Source organism: Megalopta genalis, chromosome 2 (genome assembly GCF_051020955.1).
Source record: "Megalopta genalis isolate 19385.01 chromosome 2, iyMegGena1_principal, whole genome shotgun sequence".
Taxonomy (NCBI): Eukaryota; Metazoa; Arthropoda; class Insecta; order Hymenoptera; family Halictidae; genus Megalopta; species Megalopta genalis.
The window spans coordinates 4,799,663-4,817,043 of record NC_135014.1 but is presented as its reverse complement, the minus strand read 5'-3'; the positions used below and the strand labels follow the sequence as shown (position 1 = coordinate 4,817,043).

The following is a 17,381-nucleotide window of genomic DNA, read 5'->3' as shown; positions in this document are numbered from 1 at the left end:
TCGACAAATATTTCTGATTAAAATAAAATCAAACACGATATAATTTGGATTACATTGTTTATTTAATATTTATTATGTAATTCACTTTATTGCATTATCGCTAAGACTATATAAGAAAAATACTTTGCTATACACATAAATAATAACTGTATAGTATATTTCTAATATACCACAAGTGTTGTAACAATTATATATACATTTAGATAAGTGAAAAATTATATTCTACGCTAAATTGTTTTGTGAGAACTACAATACCGTTTTCAAATCCGAGCTCCAGGACTTCTAGGGAGAATGTACTGTAATGCTAAATCGAAGACGGGAATGTCAAGAATTAAGCACTCGGAAATCTATTTTAAAGCGTTTGAACTCTTGCCGCGAATTTAGTAGAATCTTATCTGATCGTGACATCAACAGGCGAATTTTCGAATTTCAGAAGCAATAACAATGATGACAGTGGTAAGATACATTAATTTCCGAGTGCGCGCTTTTATTCATAAAGGTATATTTGTATGACAAAATTTGAATGGCATCAAAAGATATTGCCGATGTCTTTTTTATTTGGCTTCACTACCCGCCTATCAATATCCGGGATATATCCATACATATCATTTGTATGTCCGATGTCATTATAAACTATAAATAAATTTACGGACTCATGCACATTAGAAATTAGTTGTCGAAAAACGCCAAACCATTGCTTCTGGTATCTTGTGTGGATACAATGGACTAGTAGATACATACGTAGATACTGCGTATTCTGTGATGAGCATAAAATGTGTCTTTTCAAAGCTGTCAAAATTTGAAAACTGATCACGTCAACTATATAAATTAAAATTTTTTTAATTGAGAAACTTTTTTATAGCGCAAATATATACGCACGGAATCCTGTATTAATACCAATTGGTAGTGCAATTTAAAAATTATGTTTGTTAAACATTCCACTAGAGGGCTATAACATAATCGACGAACAATTCTCATAAGTTCTTCTGTACATACATATAGAGTATTAGATACAGCTGTATTTAATTTCTTTAAATAATAAATCCCTGATCTAAATATCCCTATAATTAAGTTGTGTTACATTCTGCTATGATGAACATTATACATATGTACCTGTGTATAAACTGCCAACTACTGCAGAAGTAAAAAATTGCTTCTCCTTGCCTTAACAAAAATTGAAGTAGTGATTGCAAATAGTTAAAAATAATTCTCGTTTAGAATAATGTCATTTAAAAGTAAATATATACGTAAAGTTATATCCACCTACAAGCACTTCCGGCTGATACGGTGATATGTATGTTATCTTTATATATTCTTACCTTTCACGGTAAATATCTACAAAACAGCTGTTCGGTAGAGATGTTTATTATAACGTTTTCGAAATGTATTGAAAGTTTTGTTTCTCTTAACTGCTGAGATAATAAATAATAGTAATGTAGCATTGAAAATGATTATTGTATAAATCTGTTTCTTAGTAATACGTAATCTTGGTAACTCGAATATAATTTATTGGAATTATCATGGCTCAGTGTAAGTTAACCCCTCGGGAATTTATAAGCAATGCTTTTTCTCCGCAAATCGCTGCAGTTTGTTCAACCGCGGCTGATGCCACTTGTCAAAAAAATAATTTATCATTTGTTGAACTGCTGCAACCATTCTGCAAATTAAACACAGAAGGTAGGTATTCTACGATTAATTTTCAATACTTTTTCACCAATATCAGTACATCTAAATTAAGTAGGACAGTTTTCTTATTACCTTTGTCAATGTCATTATCTTTGTTAATAGTTTCTTCATTCATTTAAAAATATGTGACTATGTTTTAATATCGAGTATTTTATGTTAGTATTCAATTTCATTTTCATAGGTCATTTTAAGGATCCACAAGGAAATACTGTAACAGTTAGGAATCTTCGACTTTTTATACAAGATGTGAATGCTCACCCACCAGAGTCAAACATTGCTAAAAGAATGTTGAACGAAGCAGTTAGTTCAGTGATATGTGAACATACGATTTTAATTCAAATCGGAACTGCAGAGCTTGATATACCAGTCTCGGTTCCATGGTTTGAAGCCTGGAGAGAAATGTTTCTGAGTGTTCAGTTTCCATCGGATCATGAATTTACAAAGCATTTTCTTGCTTGCATGATTGTTGTTTCGACCGCAGAAGATAATCCCTTGGAGAAGATACAAAGTATAGGTGCACAATTACATCAAAGTATACCTGGGAAATTGCCAAAATGGTTTAATAACAATACTCTTAGATATTACATTTTAGTACATGATGCTGTACAGGATGATAGAAATAAGTAATTCTTTTATTTCAGTAATCTCTGTAAGTTGAATGTTATGCAATTTAAATAATTGATTACAATTTTTGTAGGGCAGAGATAGTTTTTACAGAAATGAAAAATATCTATGGTGCTAACAATTGTTTCTTATTACAAATGAATTCAAGACCACCAGGTCAAACTGATGACAATACTCATTTGCCAGATCCTTGGAGTCAATTTCTAGTAAAACATTCAGATATATCTGGTGGTAGTGAGCAAAGTAGTTCTCCTCGTACACCTGCAGATACCAGTGGTGTTTCTTCAATGCCGAATGAAGTTACTACAGATACAGAGAAGTATGATTATTTATTATATTTATTTAATTGTTTAAAGAACGTATATTTTAATCTTATATTTTAGGACGAGTCAGGCTGGTACGCCAGTAGCTTCACATACTTCTGTACTGTTTTCTCCAGATATAAATAATACCGTTAATTTTTCTTCTGAAGTATCCGAGTCTGCAAATATGCATTTAGAAGTTGGCCAGGAAGCTGTTTCTGTAACAATTCATCCTTTAAGTCCAACTATTGAAAAGACACAAAATTTAAGTTCTGCTGTACATACAAAAGAACAAGCTGTTAATGATACACCAATAAATGCAAATGTTTGGGCAGATTCTGTTAATTATGTTATGACAGAACATGGTGCTAGATTATCTACACAAGATCTTGAAAGGCTAAGAACATTGATAACAGAATTCTGTTTGAAAAGTTTATTACCATATGTAGAAAAGCAAATTAGTCTATTAAATGATGTAACATCGAATAAAAAAGGTGTCAGTAGATCACTGCTTAGTGCAACAAGACGATGGTTTGGAACAAATAAGCCTGGTATACCAGGACCCACTACATCAAATGCTGTAATGTATGTTGTTTATCAATATTTATATACCATCTTTTTGAATAATCCTAAGTATTGTAGTAGTAGATAAGAAAGAAATTATAAAATGACACATATATAAATATATAAAGATCCAGCTTGTTTGGATTTCAGTTATACGACAGAATCTCCAGAATTACAGTTGCGTCGCTTAGGTGACTTGTGTTTCATGTTCGGTCACTATTCACTTGCTTACCAAACATATCATAGCGCAAAAAGAGATTTTGCAGCAGATCAAGCTTGGCTTTATTATGCAGGTGCACTAGAAATGGCTGCTTTAAGTGCGTTCATGCAAGGTGAAACTAATAGAAAGACTATCGAATATATGGATGATGCAATATTGACTTACTTAAACAGTTGTAAACAACCTCAGTTTGCAACAAGAGCAACGCTTCTCAGTGCTGAATGTTTAAAAGGCAGAAATCTATATGGAGAGGCTGCGAAACAGCTGATTCGTATGACTAGCGAAGAATCAGATTTACGTTCAGCACTGTTATTAGAACAAGCAGCTTATTGTTTTATTAGACCAAAAATGATGCGCAAATATGCCTTTCATGCCGTTCTTGCTGGTCACAGATTCTCGAAAGCAGGTCAAAGAAAACATTCGTTACGATGTTACCAACAAGCGTATCAGGTACTTTTAATCAGTTCTTAATGATGATAATAATACAGTAACTAGATAATTTGTATCTATTTATATATCTGTTGCTAGGTGTACGATGGAAGAGGATGGTCACTTGCTGAAGATCATATATATTTCACTATTGGTAGACAAGCAGCATCATTGAAACAAGTTGGTGAGGCTGTTAAAGCATTTGAGAAATTACTTAATGCCTATAGCAAACAAGCAGCACCACAACAAGCTACGTTTTTACGCGAATTTTTACATATCCATAACGTATGTTTATCCATTCCTGTTAATTACAAATCGTTTCTTAATCTACGTATACTGTATTTTGTATTAATCATTACATACTACAGTTACTGTTACAGGAAGGTTTATCTAATCGTTACGAGCTTCCTATCTTGCCTTTACCGTTAATAGATAGTAATAATATCAAAGTATTATATGGTCCTGCAGCTAAGCCCTATGAAAATAATTCTCCAGCAACTCATGTTTCATTTGATACTGAGGAATGTGATGATATTAGATGGTCAAGAATGGAAGAAATGTTAATAACAGAAGCTCAGGGAACGCCACCTATGATATTTAAACCATTAGTTGCATTATATTCTAAAACAAGTAACAACAGTGTGAAAGCGAATGCAGTTTTGAATGAGCCAGTACATTTTTTTATCGAATTATACAATCCGTTACATATACCGTTACCATTATCTAATATAACATTATTATGGTCTTTCACTTCTGTTGATGAACAAATTTCAAATGAAATGAAATCGCCGGAGGATTTGAAATCAGCAGAGGCACAAGTAATAGAAACAATTGTGGTGCAACCATCTTGTAAACAACGTATAATATTGTATCTTATACCAAAACAAGTAGGAGAATTAAAAGTGTTAGGCTTAAGCTATGATTTATCCAATCCAACACATACAACTGATTTACCAATTGTTAATCCAACGATAGCTATTTCTGGAAAAAGGTTGTTTGAAGTTAGGGGACCTAGATTAAAGAACATTAAAGAAAAACCTGGTGCAAATTTGTATGATACAGATTATAGATTGGAAATGAATGTTATTGAAAAGTCACCGTGTATGCAGGTAGTTTGATTACTTTAAAATACAATTGCATGTACAATGTTTAAAATAATCAATTATATAAATTTAATTTACTTGTAGGTTTTTTTTAGTAATGTATCTTCAAAAATATTATGTGGCGAAATTCAAAAAGTGGATATTAGATTGAAGAACGTAGGAAATGCACCATTAACAAATGTACATTTAGCGTCAACGGACGCAAAACTGTTATCATTAGAAGACGACTACATAAATATACAAGGTAAATTTAACTGATATGTTTGGCACAACTCTTAAATGTAGGATTATAAAATAATTAATTGACAATTTTATGTTAGTATGTTAATTTTTATTACAGAACATACAACAAAGAAACATAACAAAGTTGTAACAAAAATTTCTCTACCTTCTGATTCTAATATATTAGACGTAGGAGAAGCTTGCACAATACCATTATGGGTACAAGCTCCACATGAAAAAGGAACTCATCGTTTAGATTTACTTTTTTACTATGAGAACGTTGATTCTAAAAGTATGATAAAGCATCGACTTTGTAGACACACATGGCATTTTACAGTTTTAGATTCCATACAAATCAGCGCGGTTGCTTCGAGGAGTGTATTATTTAAAGATACTTCACCTACTCTGAACCTGATAGTGTGCGTTAAGAATGCAAATCGAATTCATGATTCCATTATGAATGAAATTATACTTTCCCAAATTTTATTTCAAAGTGAAACGTGGTCTGTATTCAGTTCATCTGTCTTGCCAAGTGATATTAAAATAAAACCTCAAGAAATGTTCCATTTAATGTTAAAATTAAGGAAAAAGTGCAAGGATGAGTTAGTGTTTTCTTATGTGTCTTTAACTCAAGAAAATGATAACACAACATTAGATTTAAATTATCCTTATATCAGTTTTATCCAAAAAAGACATATTCCAGCATTGGATGTGAATGAAAATTCACTTGAAATACAGCAACAACTTCAACGGTTGTCACAAAATTCAGAACAAACATCATTGTCAGCTGCCATGACATTAAATTCTACTTTGATTCTTAAATGGCAAGCAAATGTAGAATGTAGAAGAAATGTAGAAGATGGTATCGATGGTATCCAATCAAGACAAGTGATTGGTCAGCATCATCTTGATCTTGAATATTTGAACAAAACTTATAAACATCCCAAAGAGGTTCAAGTTGAACCCAGTGAATATGAAACACGTTTGAAAATATTTGGACCGGATAAAAATGTACCCGATTTGTTCGTTATGACCAGCAAAGAACAAGTTTTAGAGACCGAATTCTTGAAAAACGTTATATCTTTCCAGTTGAGTCATGCTAGACAAATTACACATAATTTCAATCAAAATCGATTGTGTTTCGTTCCAGTTATAATGTACATACAAAATCATTTGGAGTCACAAATTGATGTTAAAGTGAATACAATAGGTACTAGCAGGTATATATCACTAATTTTCTGAATTATATTAAGGATTATGTAAAAACAAAAATCTTGTACATATTAAAATTATCTTTTATTTTTTCAGTGGAACCCATCTTCCAAGTATAAAATCGCAACTGTATTCTCCGCAAGCTTCTACATTTTATAGATATGTGTGTCATTCGGCCATTCTTTCTAATATAGAACCACTCACTAGCAATACTGTAAAATTACAAGCTGTACTTCCAGCGCCTGGAACATACGATTTAGCAGCGCGCATAGAAGTCTCTGTAAGAGTTGTAAATACTAGAGAATTCACTTTACAGAAATGGAAAATGGAAAGCATATGTATTATTAATGATCATAGTAAATAACTAAGAATATAAAGGTATTATTATTAGGTAACATTAAATAATGTAATAAATTAATTTCATTTATGTAATTTAAAATCATTCCTAAATGCTATGTAAATATCTAGTATAGGTAAAATTATTACTATTATATCTTTAACTATAAACTTAATGTGTATTATTTTAAAGATCCCATATTTTGTTTTTTTTTTTAATTTTATTGTAGTGTGATTTGTAGTACCTATATAAATTAATGTGTTAAAGTTGTCTTATGTAAAACCAGAGTTAGCTACAATAAGTTCAGGAAGATGTTAAAATATTATTGTGAAAACAAAATGTCATAAATATATTTTTTGTATCAACATTTAATTTCTTTGAAAGTGATATGAAGACAATTTGTAGATAATTTACAGTTAGAGGATGCTATAAAATAAATTTTCTATAATAACTAATTAAATTATGCACATACTCAAATCTTTTAGACTTAAGTGCTGTGTAAGTAGTATTAAATTATTTTTAAATATTTCGAATACTTTTATAATAATATCTTTACTAATTATGTACAGAATTTTCAAAAATTTGAAAAAAATTTGGAAATTTGTTGCTTTCGAAGCTCCTTCACGTACAGTAGAATATTGGTGGTTAATCGTTGCTTCAATGTTCTGTTTTTCTTTTATATATTCCTGTGGATAATGATCACCAAACTGTGATATATTTCGCGAAAAAAATCTCACCACAGTATTTGCAGTGGGTAACGAAAGTATTCTAACACTAGTATAATTTTGACTTCTACGCCATATAATTAAATAAATATTTAAAATACATATTTAACAATATGTTTCAAGAAGTTTAACGTTTCGAAAATTATTATTTATTCATGATCGTATTTTTTTATATTTCACATACATACTATATGTATGTGTAATCAAAAATGAATTAAAAATCAATCAAAAATAATTAAAAATTATTGTTTAACAAATGCAGACAAATATTTAATTACCTAAAGTTAAGAATGATTATTTTTTAAATATTTTTAGTGAAAATTTCATTCCAATACCTCTAATGGTTTAAAAGTTATAAGAAGATGTCACTGCATTTCTCGATCCGGAAAATATTTCTATTCGAATAGAGTTCTTTTTGCATTCCTAATAGAAAACACCAGCGTGTTTTCCATCTCGTATTTATCAAACAACTACACATCTCTGGATAATACCATTTCTGTAACGAAATCTGCACAGCCAGATATCGACCTGCTGACTCCGTAGTCACTTGATTACCCGAGCCCCTTTAACTGTATTCTTTATATTTGCAATAGTAAATCAACCTTTTGCATTGTACAGATGTAGAGGATGTGCAAAATCTCTGCACTCAAAAATATTTTCAAATACAGTAGAACTTCGATTACCCGGAATACATACTTGGAACTGAATTACGTACTTTCGTAGGTATATCTCTATTTCCCTCCTCCTCATACCAATAATAATACAAAAATTGTAGTAATTATTTAAATAAGAATAAAATGTAATTCAGGCATATTACGTAGATATCACACTGTTTGTACACAAGATATTCCAAAATAGGATCCAAATGGGGAATATTGTAGTAATTGTTACATTATAAAACCAGTTCCCGTATATCATCGAATCCATAATACTAAAGACATATGCTTGCTTTGTAGCACGGTAGCCACGAAACAATATCGAAAGAAATGGATCCGTAGAAAAGTTTGCATATGTGTAACACAATATAAGAATATTTGAGGTCACAAACGGATGTAAGAGTAACCAAAGAAATGAAAGTATGCTGCGACATCTGAAACAAAATTATAATACACAAAGATAATGTCATATAATTTGGAACAAGTAAATTTGTATTAGCAAAAAAGGTTATCGAAAAACGTTCATTAAAAATATTCTTACTTGCTGCTAGATTTTTGTTTTGGTATAATTGGTAAAATCACAGGTACATAAACAATAGCGGTAACGAGAGCTAAAGAAAAATTGTGCATAGCTATACACATTAACACAGTGGCTAATTCCACTGATGAAATTACACAAATTAAAGCTGCATTTTTATATTTCATTTGTCTAAAAATAATTATAACATATTATTATCCAAAATACATATAACTTGTAATGATGCAAACTCAAGAGTTAATATTCTATCGAGTGTTTAAATTACCTTTTAGGATACAATGGCCACATTAAACTTATTACAGTTATAGCCGCAAATCCAAAATATATAGAATCTTCCGTACGAAGATTCCACATTTTTTTACCAATATACGTTAGTGCACTAGGCGATGAAGCGATTATGACTCCAAAAATATGAGCCCATAATATTTCTGAAGTTATAATTCCAATATCAAATCCATCTTTCTATAAAATTTACAATATTAGCGATAAATAATATGCATAATATAAACGTAATGAACTTAACTAACCTTTGATTGCATCGTAGTAACATTCTTTTTATCTTCTACAGGAGACATCTGAAGTCTCTGCCAGATGGCAAATGCTTTTATAAACACTCCAGCAATAATTAGAACCAAACACCGTATATAAAGTCCTAAAGTTAATAATTCAATTCATTTATATTTAAAAACTTTTTTAACATAAATTTGTACTTACCAATAGAAATATATGTATCGGTTGATGGTAATAGATAGAAAAAGTACGACTGATGAAATCGTTCAAGTAAATTATTCAATGATCGAATTATACTTTCCACTACACGACCTACTTGATAGAAATTTTCGTCTGAATTTTGTTGTCCACGTTTCTCAAAACCTTCCAAAGTAATTGCTTCAATCCCAAATCTTTAATAACATTAAATATCATTAAATTATATTAAAATATTCAAACACATCGTGCAGTTAATATTTCTTTAAATACCTATGAAAAAGTCCGTGATTACCAGTGGGAATTCCAGTAGCCTGAGTACCTATCATCATAAGAAGTGTATTAAAATGATAACGCCAGTTTTTTAATTTGTTTTTGTATTTAACATCAAAACGTTTCTGAACCGAGTGTCTTATTCCTCCTTTAGCAATCATATTCTGTGCTAAATTAAAAAGATCCAAGTTAGGCAGTTGTCCATTCAAACCTTCAACCTGTGCATTAATTTGACAATAAAAGCATATTTATATATTCAAGAGAATATTTCAACAAAAATAATTAAGTAAATACATAAAACATACTTTAACATCGATAGATGAAATTTTCATTGAATGTAATTCTAAATTAATAGCAGCTTGAATGGAGCCAGCTCGACCTGCAAGATCTCCAGGTATAAGTACACCTTTATCACCACTTGTAACTCCATGATATGCATCTAACCAAGCTTGTATTCCTAACTGTTCATGTTCTGTTATTAGGAATATAATATCCTTCGCCCAATACTTTTGTTCTAAAATAGAAGAATTTAGAACACACAACTGTTGTGTTTATCTTGTAACATTAAAATGACTTACTCCTACAGAATTTGGCAAATGCAAGAAGTAGAGCAACAGAGGGTGCAGTATCTAAATAAATGCTATTTACAGGTCTAAAAGGAGCACTGACTATAATTGCCTCTGTACTGGCTGCTCTTGGAGCTCTTATAATTCCATATATATTTTGCCCTGTAAACTATAAAATAACTGTTTTTCACATCACAACTCATGAAGAAGATGCACATAATTTTAAATTTTAATTTATATGCCATAGATTCTATAGAATACTTATTTTTGATTTACCTTCTGTTCCTGAAATGGGTATATTAATGAGAAATTATGTATGTAGACATCTAATTGGAGCTGATTTAATTTAGCTGTTAGCCAAGCATATGGCATTGTATCGGGATAACGTTTCATTTCGTGAATCAACTCGTAATAATACTGTTTTGCTGTTTGTTCCAAATTACTTTCAGTAGTAACCAATCCTGGCAATAAAGCATTTTCAGAGAAATAGGTATCTGTAATTGGTAATTGTATTTATAAATACAGTACTAAAAATATTGCTATATATTTACTCTGTATGTAATATTATCATACAATAAAGGTAATATAAAGTTATTTATTTTTCATGTGTAGTTTTACAATTGTTGAGCAATTATTACGTTATACTGATGAAAAAATGGATTATAATTTTGTAATAATTTAATCGGTAATCTACATTTGATTGGAAATTAATTCTTAGACAAATGATATGTAAAAGTATAACCTAATATGTCCGGCATAAAAGACACAAAGATTAAGTAATACTTACTGTCATTAAATGCTGGTAAAGCAAGTAGTAATAACCAAATAATCCCACTGATATAAAGTAGAAAACAGAGGGGTCGTTCCCATTTTAATAAAAATTTTATTATCTTCCCAGATCCTGCTCTAGGATCTGTCAACAAACTCATTTTGAAAACTATGGCATTCGAAATTCGAATAAAAATCTAACACTTGTAATGTAAGCAGTGATGTAAGATTTGAGGATTTTCTATCTCAGCGCCATCTGCAATGGAGTGATGAACTTTTGATAGCTTGGAGTCAGTTTGAAGACTATCTTAGTACATATGTAATGTTAATTCGAATGTAAATCACGATTCTTTCTCGCTCTTGAAATGCTAAAGTTGCTAAAGTCTCAGAATCACAGTCACAGCACAGCCCTCAGTGCCTCAGCTACGACGGCAAGTGGCATAAGCTGTATAAGTTGTCTTTCCGATTAAATTGAAAAAAATATCAACCAAAATTTGTATTATAAAAAAACGCATTTTAAGGTCTCCTGATCACGTTGGGAATATTAAAAAAAAAGTGGTTTTTCAAATTTCTTATGGTTGTTAACACAATTGCGTTTAAACGGTTGAATGGATTTTAATGAAACATATTTAAATTAGATATTTAGATTTTAGGTACACATAGATTTTAGGTATTTAGGTGTTTAGATTTTATATGAAGAAGATGGTTCAGAAAGTGAAGGTGGTTATTTGCAAAAAGTTTTAATAATGTTTCGAGTAAAATCTGTAAAAAATTAAATTCTGCATAACAAAAGTAAATACATCCTTCTTTAACTCATTTATATCTTACTTCATTTTACATCACTCCGTGTAAGATTAATCTCGCTCACACTTATTTATATACCAATGTGTATTATAGAACAAAGTAGGGGAAACTCCATATTGTACACGTATATGTTTGTGTTGTCTTGTAGAAATGCCAGGTAATTTAAGTTACCAAAAAATAGAAAAGTAGTCTATTTTATTAAATAAATGTTTTACATATTTTATGTAAACATTTCAAATTAAAACAGGAATAATAATAATAATAAATAAAAATGAAGAAAGTATTTGCAAATAACTCACACAATTTTTATTTATAGAATCTGTTACCTTGATACTTATTATAATAATTAAGAATTTAATAAATGCACTTTTCCATCTTATGGTTAGCACTTACTGTAAATATGTAATTAATTTATACATTAAGCATAGACATACATAATCTTTTTGTACACATTTATTATAAATATATTTTATATATGTTTATATCTTAAAAATAACGATCTTTGGTGGCTATCTTTGTATTATGATAAACAATAAAAATAAACTGTGGAATTGCACAAGGTATGACGACATAAATGTATTATGCTGGAAGTGTTGCATGACACTAAATGCTCTTTTTTAAAAGCTTAAAAGTAAAAGATAGTGGTTTTTCAGCACATTCTCAAAATTGAAAGTAATGCTGCTACATATTATCTGGTTCTGATGATATAAGTGTATCGGTAAAGCTTTGTGTATCTATAAGGAGCTCTTCACTATTTGATTTTTCTTCAGGTTCATATTCATCTATGTCTTCACCATCATTTATCATTTGAGATCCAATTGATTTGTATTGGAATGCGGAATGTGATAAGTCGACTTCTACAGGAAATAGTGTTACTGCAGATAACAAGTCTCTTGTATTGGAATAATATTTGCCTAAACCAGCAGCAAATTTTTGTAGTTGCCACACGACATCTTGAACATGTTTATTATCTAATAATTCAAGTTTGACGAGCACATCCGATCTAAGCTTCGCAAACTTTGCACGAGCTTCTTGCCGACATCTCAACACTAGTCGATATTCGTAATTGCCTGTTTCCATTCGGTAAAGAGGTTCCTGCAATGCTGCAGAACACTGTTCTTCGTCATCTAATTCTTTCACTTTCAAACAATAGGAAAGATATTCAAATTTTGCATCAGCATACTTGCTGATAGTCAATCGAGTATCCGGAATGGCTTTATTAAGATATGTACCAAGATCGTTTAATATAGGCTTTATCGACTTTAACATTGTTACTCCAAACTTTTCCATTTGTCTGTGCTGCTCACCGAACTGTCTAAAAGCTTCACTAGCTCGTGGTTGTGGTTCTCTAACTCCTATTGCAGCAAATGCATCTCCAAATACTAGAACGCATTCGTTTAATGTAACTCACGAAAATAGAAAAAACAAAAATGCACACATCTTTTGAATCTAACAGTTTATGAAACAATTGATTATTATTAGTAAATATACCTTTATATATTTGTGTTAAGTCGAAGAATGCATGCAAAGTAGATTGAGCATGAGAAACAAGACCTCTATATAAATATTCTGTGCGTTGAAGTGCCATTAATCTTTGTACAAGTGCATCGTTACAAAGAATAGCGTGCGATAACCCAAGTGCGTCTGCCGTAGCACTTCCCATTCCTTCAACCAATCTATGTTTCACCTAGAAATTAACACATATTGTTAACAATACTGTTAACGAATTATTTCTAATGAGCAGATAATTTATGTTGTATAAACCTTTTTCAGAGCTATGTCAAGTGTTCGTCCTTGTTTAGGATCAGCATGTAATTTGTTATAATTAATGCTGACCTGAGAATCACAAGATTGTATCATTTTTGCAACTTCTACTTTCGTCTTTCCTCTAACCGAAGTTCCATTAACTGCAACAAGTTCATCTCCAGCTTGTAGGGTACCATCCAGTGCAGCAGGTGTATTATCAAATACTTGCACAATGTATAAGCAACGGCACTGAGGTGCCCCACCTCCAATGCTTATACCTATGAGATTACTACTGTCCTTTTGTATTACGACATTACCAGAGGTAATTGTCATTCCCCTGTGTAAAATAACATAATAAACATGTATCAAATTTTATTGAATTTATCATTTATTTTGGATGAAAGAAATACCTTTTCCGAATTAGTATACAAGGAAATGTAGTAAGCATATTTGTAATTCTAACTACTAAAATATTTAATATTCTAGCTTATGTATTTGTACATTTACGTAGTGATAGAAAAATAATAAATTTCTAGTAAAATATTAGATAACTTAATATTATTATTATTAAAAACTTATATACTAATACTATTATGAATTAAAATTTCACTTATACAAATCAATTATCAATAATTACTTTTAATAGTATCATGATAGCTAATAGCATGTATATAACAAAATATTATTCAAGAAATTCTTACCTTTTAGAAGTCTTTTAATAATTAAAGATTTATTAATAATATAAGAAAAATATTGAATTACATTACCGCTGTATATGATAAGTTAAAAATGAAAAGAAACATTGTGTGAAATGACTTTTGAAATATAGCTAAAAGCATGCAGATTATTATTACAACTTACATTGCACAGCATTGTAGTTGATGAAGAGACTGGTCTTGGGAGACCAGTTCTACATCTGGTCTATGTTTTACGATAATAAGAGAAAAGAAAAATCATAAAATTGATAGAGTGTGTGTATTAGTAGATAGAAGTGTAAAGAACTGAAACAAAAAGTAAAATAGTAAAACATAACAATGCGTACATGCGATCTTCCATCATGGTAAATTGATCTGATTGCGAACTAGCCGATGGCACGGTGGTCAATAAAACAAGACAATTCTCCTGCAACTTTTCATCCAACTCTTTTGAAGTATTTTTACTCGCAGATAAAACTGCTCGATCCTTCAGACTATTCCACCGCACCGTGGCATATAGACATGCATGGTACAAGAAAATAGAAGCACATTTAAATTTAAATGTGATACATATCGGTAACAATAAAAAAGAGTTTCATGAAACCAACATCTTATCCTCTTCAAAGAAGAAATCATCATCGTAATCCATGCTTGCAATCTGTAATGTTAACAATCATTAAACCGATTACTCACATATTGTCTTTATTAGTAAACAAATAAAATTAGTTGAATAATAAATTAAAAGAATGAAGTCTTCGATAGCATATGAGATACATAATATAAATGTGTTTTAAAGATTAAACGTTAAGAGTGAAATTTGCATACATTGTACCTTTTTCTTTGTGTACAAAGAGAAAATATATTGAGGTTATATCTGTCAAAGGTTCTGCCAAGTGGTTACATGTAAACTCTACAAGCAGCTTTAACGGATAAATATAGGAAACATATCCTTACATTGTTTTCATGTAAGTACCTATTTCATTGACGTTTTATATACTTTCTCATATTCTCATATCTCACGTGTACATAATTGTTTTCTTTAATTAAAGAATTAGAAAATTCGGCGCATGCACATACATCGAACACATGTACATGCATACAAAGTGTCCCAAAATTATGATATTTCCGGGAAATGAGAGGTTCCTGAGGTCATTTGAAGTAACTTGTTCCTTAGCAAAAGAGCAGTCCGCGGCTTTAGTTATTAATGAAAAATGCTGACCAATGAAAGATGAGATCAGCAGTCGCACGGCGGCCGAGCTAACGAGCGGATGAGGCCCAGTTCCGTTCATTAGCTCGGCCGCCTCGCGCCAGCTAATCTTGCTTCTCATTGGTCACTGTTTTTTGTTAATAACTTGTAAACGAAGGCGCGGATTGCATTTTCGCTAAGGAAAAAGTTACTTCAAATGATATCAGGTAGTACCATCCATTTCTGGATTGCGAGATATCTTTGGGTCACCCTGTATACTTCAAAATCGGTTTTTTTAATGCTTTCTTTGTTACAATTACAATTTATGTAATGAAATGAAATAAGTTACTTGCTACGTATAATGAACAGATATAGTGTAAAGCATGTCGTGTTTGGTCTCATTTTAATTGATAGAATCTGACCAATATATTAACTAAATTTTCATTTATAAAAGATTATAAATAAAAACGTTAAGTGATCGTTTTTATTCTAGCATTACTATATATTTGTATTAATATTAATGTATACCAGCATGCTTGGTAAAAGTACAAATGTTAGAAAGTTCTAATTGGTGTTAAAAAATATAGGAGAGTTTCCCGAATATGGTAGCATGCAATTTATTAATTGTTTTTGGTCCTAAATAGCAATAAATCGATGTCAAAGTTTAAAAAAGTGTCGACGTGAGCAGTTTCTGCGTAATATTTTTGTATTTTTACGAAAAGTTTTTTGTTCAGCACGAAAACTCTACCCAGAGTCGGATTCTGTAGACATTTCTGAAGAAGAAACGGCCCGGTAAAAGTGTCGGAACGATGTACATTTCGAGTAGATCGAGAAAATGTTCGTCAACAACATGTACACGACGTTTTGCCGCCATGTCCTTCGCTGCTCGCTTCTCTTTGTCCGGCAGAGCCGAAGCTACGCGTAATCAACACCGATGGAGGGATCCAATGGGACAATAATGAAATATCTGAACCAGTATCAATTAAATATTTCATACCTAAATTTTTGTCATTAATAGTCAGGTAATAATTAGCATTTAAGTTGTCATGGATCACCTGTACTTCAGACAGCATTTCTAGTTTCTCGGTAACAATTCTTCATTCTGCTTTTTCCTTTTATCGTTTCCAACCCATGAGCAGGGTTTCTTACATTTGATAGAAATAATTTTTAATGATAAAAACATAATGATTTTTCATTATGAAACCTCGTCCTTAATGTGTTTCTACCGCTTCTAAATGAAATTGAACTTGACCTGCTTCTAAAATTATTTCTTTTCATATTAATAGTTAATATTTCAAATTGTTTTTGTAATTCTTGAATTTGCGAATTTATGATATCTATTTTTTCTTCTGTTTCTGTACGAAAATTTAAATTTTCCTTCGATTTAACATTACAAATATGTTTTATCAGCCTGATACGCTAGCTTCTAGCATTTCACTAACAACCAAAATGGCTCAATCGTTGTCTAGAAGTTGTTTTAAAAACAATGTTTTAAGAACACTTTTGCTACATAGTAGTCCACCAGCCAAATTTGATGGTTTTTCATCGCACATTTCATTTTCCCTAATCAATCTTCTTAATTTCGATTCACTTGATTCATCAAATGAAGAAATAATCCGACTTTTTAAAGTTTCATATTTATTTTCCGAAGGAGGATTATTTAAAATATCCGAAACAAAAGGAAGTACTGAATCGTTCAAATTTATAATTGTATACCGAAACTTAATATTATCTGAGAAAATTCTGCTGATATCGAAAGCTGCTTTAATATGAGTAAACCATAGCATTAGATTTTCTTTCCACAAAATGTGGTGGAAGTTTTACCATCGATGCGGAATTAATTTGATTTGTACCACCGGTAATTGAGGAAGAACATTCCTTACTTTAAATAGTTCCATCAATATTAATAACTGAATCTTGACTTTCTTTCTTTCGTGCGAGGGTATAGAATAAATAAACTAATAGATTGTACTATTCCCATTCAACATTTATAATTTACTTAGGTATTTGATATTTTTAA

The 17,381-nt window shown here is 30.8% G+C and overlaps 3 protein-coding genes across 7 annotated transcripts; 1 reads left to right on the top strand and 2 right to left on the bottom strand.

The window, feature by feature from the left end:
* The first annotated feature begins 962 nt into the window (after positions 1-962).
* On the top strand, positions 963-6,869 carry l(3)76BDm (trafficking protein particle complex subunit 8 homolog l(3)76BDm). 2 transcript variants are annotated; one of them, XM_033483643.2, is made up of 11 exons: positions 963-1,294; positions 1,476-1,677; positions 1,868-2,309; positions 2,384-2,629; positions 2,694-3,197; positions 3,327-3,846; positions 3,925-4,110; positions 4,194-4,934; positions 5,013-5,172; positions 5,269-6,370; positions 6,459-6,869. In XM_033483643.2, the coding sequence occupies exons 2-11, from the start codon at positions 1,521-1,523 to the stop codon at positions 6,724-6,726; spliced, it is 4,326 nt and encodes a 1,441-aa protein (XP_033339534.2). In that variant the 5' UTR covers positions 963-1,294; positions 1,476-1,520; the 3' UTR covers positions 6,727-6,869. The 2 variants fall into 2 exon arrangements, with proteins under 2 accessions (XP_033339534.2, XP_033339536.2); XM_033483645.2 differs by having other exon boundaries at positions 963-1,327.
* Positions 6,870-7,049: 180 nt separating this feature from the next.
* On the bottom strand, positions 7,050-11,172 carry GAA1 (glycosylphosphatidylinositol anchor attachment 1). The gene is made up of 10 exons (XM_033483617.2): positions 10,950-11,172; positions 10,439-10,656; positions 10,175-10,331; positions 9,902-10,110; positions 9,597-9,814; positions 9,333-9,520; positions 9,146-9,270; positions 8,884-9,080; positions 8,622-8,789; positions 7,050-8,514 (listed from the first exon to the last, which is right to left on the bottom strand). The coding sequence occupies exons 1-10, from the start codon at positions 11,089-11,091 to the stop codon at positions 8,238-8,240; spliced, it is 1,899 nt and encodes a 632-aa protein (XP_033339508.1). The 5' UTR covers positions 11,092-11,172; the 3' UTR covers positions 7,050-8,237.
* A 997-nt stretch (positions 11,173-12,169) lies between these two features.
* On the bottom strand, positions 12,170-15,392 carry PICK1 (protein interacting with PRKCA 1). 4 transcript variants are annotated; one of them, XM_033483614.2, is made up of 7 exons: positions 15,008-15,392; positions 14,784-14,833; positions 14,523-14,669; positions 14,342-14,401; positions 13,499-13,817; positions 13,226-13,421; positions 12,170-13,116 (listed from the first exon to the last, which is right to left on the bottom strand). In XM_033483614.2, exons 2-7 carry the CDS (start codon positions 14,822-14,824, stop codon positions 12,416-12,418), a joined length of 1,464 nt encoding a protein of 487 aa, XP_033339505.1. In that variant the 5' UTR covers positions 14,825-14,833; positions 15,008-15,392; the 3' UTR covers positions 12,170-12,415. The 4 variants fall into 4 exon arrangements, with proteins under 4 accessions (XP_033339505.1, XP_033339506.1, XP_033339507.1 ...); XM_033483615.2 differs by lacking the exon at positions 14,342-14,401 and having other exon boundaries at positions 15,008-15,391; XM_033483616.2 differs by lacking the exons at positions 14,342-14,401; positions 14,523-14,669.
* Between the last annotated feature and the right edge of the window lie 1,989 nt (positions 15,393-17,381).